Source organism: Coregonus lavaretus (assembly GCF_964263955.1).
Source record: "Coregonus lavaretus genome assembly, chromosome: 11".
Taxonomy (NCBI): domain Eukaryota; kingdom Metazoa; phylum Chordata; class Actinopteri; order Salmoniformes; family Salmonidae; genus Coregonus; species Coregonus lavaretus.
Window position 1 is genome coordinate 51,701,416 of NC_139998.1, and position 3,579 is coordinate 51,704,994.

Here is a 3,579-nt window from a genome sequence, read left to right on the forward strand (position 1 = left end):
CGTAAATAATAGGTGATTGACAACTTCCTCACTCTGCTGGCTTTGTATCTGTCACGTTGATGAAGGGCCTCTGGCCCCAGATCCAGATCGTCATATTTCTGTCAGCCCAACCTGGTCTCTGAGTATTTTTGTATTATTCTGTACGTACAGCCGAGACACTCCATTTAGTATGATATGTTAGGTTTCGTATGGTATGTATTAATTTGTGGATGTCCATCACCCATTTCGTATGATATGTTACGAATTACAATTCATATTATAGGTTACGAGTTAGCAAAACGTACAATATGTTAGGAATTTGCTAAATGTACACTATGTTACGAATTTGCAAAACATATGATATGTTATGAACTCTAGCTAGCTGGCTAATGTTAGCTAGGCTAGGGGTTAAGGTTAGTGTTAAGGTTAGCTAAAAGGGTTAAGGTTTATTTATTTGTTATTTTTATTTAACCTTCATTTAACTAGGCAAGTCAGTTAAGAACAAATTCTTATTTACAATGATGGCCAAACCCGGACGACGCTGGGCCAATTTTGCGCCGCCCTATGGTTAGGGGAAGGGTTAGCTAAATGGATTTAGGTTAGGGTTAGGGGAAGGGTTAACTAATATGCTAAGTAGTTGCAAAGTAGCTAAAAAGTAGAAAGTAGTTGAAAAGTTGCTAAAATGCTGAAGTTGTCTGTAATGAGATTTGAACTCACAACCTTTGGGTTGCTAGACAGTCGCGTTATATGCCCACCCATCCACCCCGACCAACCATCATACTTTTGTTTTTGCCTTTAGTAACAATCTGTCTTATGTAACCATACCAAACATAACATATCATACTAATTTGAGTGTCCCCGATTTACATTTACTATCTTACATCTAGTCTATGAGACCAGGCTGGTCAGACACTACAACATCCCTCTTGCAAAGGACAGTGGTCCATAGACGAAATTCACGGTGACTACCTATTGATTGAGTGCACCGGGGGCTGAGCCCCCGTCTCCTCCTTCCACGTCAGAGAGGATAAAAGTATGGTTGGGATGGACCAAAGGCAGTAGATCCTTTGGGCAGGTTGAGAACCAGCTGATACTTGAACACTTCTTTGGGACAGTTGCTTCGTTGTCATGGACAGGGCTGTCTCTGTGAACTACTGGCTGGGACTGGTAGCCTTTCTGCTCCTACAAGGGGTAGTCAGTGTGGAGGGGAGAAGCATCTTCAACCCTGGTGAGTCTGCTGGCTTGGTGAATGTGGTAGCTTGTTGCGTGTACTAGCTGGGTTTTCTGAGGCATAGACTACCTGACGATGTAGACAATCTGAGGATGCAACCACGGGCTCCTTTCCATCACTGGCTTGCATGCACTGTTTGTTGTTAAAATTTAGGCATGAGAAAGCTCTCCTGGTGAATAATTGGGGCAAATTGCACACAAGATGTGCAACAGGTAGTTTCAATAGTCGTTACATTTGACAAGCCATTCATCTTTCATATATTAATAATTTAATTATTGACAAGCTCAGAGAATACATTATCATGCAGAACATGACTCGATAGTTCCGAATCATATGTAAAGAGGATGAATGTGTTACTGGTATTATGTGGAAAACAATGTTTTTGCTTGCCAATTCAATTGTTCTTCTAGCAATACTGTGAATACTACACTGTGAATGTGGATCAGTTTTAAGTGAATATTGTGTCATTCTAGATTTGTTTATAGTAATCACATATGCATTTTCATTTCCCACATATCCAGGAAACCATGTTTATCACCCAAGGGAAGGCACAGATGGCCAGAACAAGATTCTAGCGTTGTTACTACATAAAAGCTTAGAACCTGTTGAAAGAAATTACGCTTTAGGTAAGGCATTTACAGTATAGCAGCACATAAATATCACTACACATACTCATGTAGATGATGCCGTATAATACTACACATGGGTTGACCAAGTGTTTCTCAGGTTTGTTGTGATGTTATCTGATTTGCTTCTCTGCAGGTTTACACTTGGACAACAAACTAGCAGAGTTGGTGGAGGTAGGGCATTAAAGGGTTTTTTGTTACAAAATACAGTAAAATATTAGATGTGCAGTGATGTGCAGTCATATCCTTAGCAGATAAGATACTTTTTATGGGTTCATGAGACGAACAGATAAACACAGCTACCTTTGACTGAGGTACTTTGTACATTCTCTGGAGAAATTCCCTTTGGATGTCATCTTTGTATGATTCACCAGCAAAAGGCACCTTCCACAGAGACCAGCACAGTGTTCCTTTGGCCGTCTGTGACCAGTGTTCTCTCATTGCAGCTAGAGGCTTTGAAGGAGGGTCTGGAGCTGTCATCCAACATATTAGCAGAGGACAAGTCCATTCCAAGGAAAAGGGGTGAGTGCAAGTTATTTATTGCTTATTATTATCGCAATAATCTTCTAGTCGTAACACATTTTATTTACTGTAGTGGACTTAGTTTTAAAACAAAATGATATATTCCTCCCTCTAATAGAGCAAGAGAGACTGAACAGCGTTTTTTTTCTGTGTCCACAGATTGTTTCTGGAAGTACTGTGTATGACAGCCTAAGGGAGAGAGCCTCTACTGAGTCCTGAGTCCTGCTGCGTCGCCCTAACCCTCCAATGCCTTAAGACTCACCACGCTCACAGACATCAACACAACTCCTCCGTTACCATCACCAATTCTCGAAATGTTGTAACGTAACTAATGCACTCATCACACATTGTATTGCTGAAGTTGTCATATACCTGATGTCTACAGGTATTTATAAAGGTGCAATGATTTCGGGGTCTACATCACGGTGGGCATAAGTGACATTTCATTGGTGTTGTATTTAATGCATAATGACCTCATCAGTTCTGTATTGGATATACTGCATCAGATGCTACTACAGGAATTGAACATCTGAGATGACTAGGGTTTACTAGCATTTCTCTAAGATGGAGAGTGTTGTTGTCTTAACCAAAGATCTGCTGGCAAAGGCCTTGGTCCATAAAGTTTCCACATTCGAAGGAACCGTCCTCTTCTCAACACATTGACTTTGTCTTCCCCTAGTGGTAAATGGGGGCGGTGACGCAATTCATGTTACTTTCCACAGTCAAATATTATAAGGTATTGCTTTTTGAATGTGTTACTGTTTCCAACATTGAATAAATAATATATTATCATGCTAACCTTTGTCTTGGCTAAATGTGTAATTGTTATTTCAGGAAGAAAAACTGATAGGATGATGGGCAGTTTAGTACAAGATAAATATTTTCTCTGGACTCATTCTGGCAGATATTATTATTGGACTGAGTTATAAAAATGTGTCACTCAGTCAAAAGAGATGAAGTCAAACAGTTAGAAACAATCCTGGCTATTATGTACAGTAGAGTAATACACCATATTTTTTCATGCTTGCAATAAAGAAACTAGTAAATTGTGTGGTAACACTATGTATCCTAATTATAGTACGGTTATAGTTATAATTATAGTAGGTATGGAATTTGCTTTTGACTTTGTTTTGCTGCCATGGTCTCTGCCTCTCCTCCCCATTGTCACTGTGGTGGTGCGTATGGGAGCTGAGTCATAGGTCGGGCCTGAACAAAGGGCAG

At 40.0% G+C, this 3,579-nt stretch overlaps 1 protein-coding gene across 1 annotated transcript; it reads left to right on the top strand.

Moving 5' to 3' along the window:
- Positions 1 to 1,107: 1,107 nt before the first annotated feature.
- Positions 1,108 to 2,543, top strand: LOC311136757 (urotensin-2B-like; the record flags this gene model as incomplete). Its single annotated transcript, XM_084171031.1, has 5 exons — positions 1,108 to 1,207; positions 1,732 to 1,836; positions 1,973 to 2,010; positions 2,283 to 2,358; positions 2,518 to 2,543. The coding sequence occupies 5 exons, from the start codon at positions 1,108 to 1,110 to the stop codon at positions 2,541 to 2,543; spliced, it is 345 nt and encodes a 114-aa protein (XP_084027157.1).
- Between the last annotated feature and the right edge of the window lie 1,036 nt (positions 2,544 to 3,579).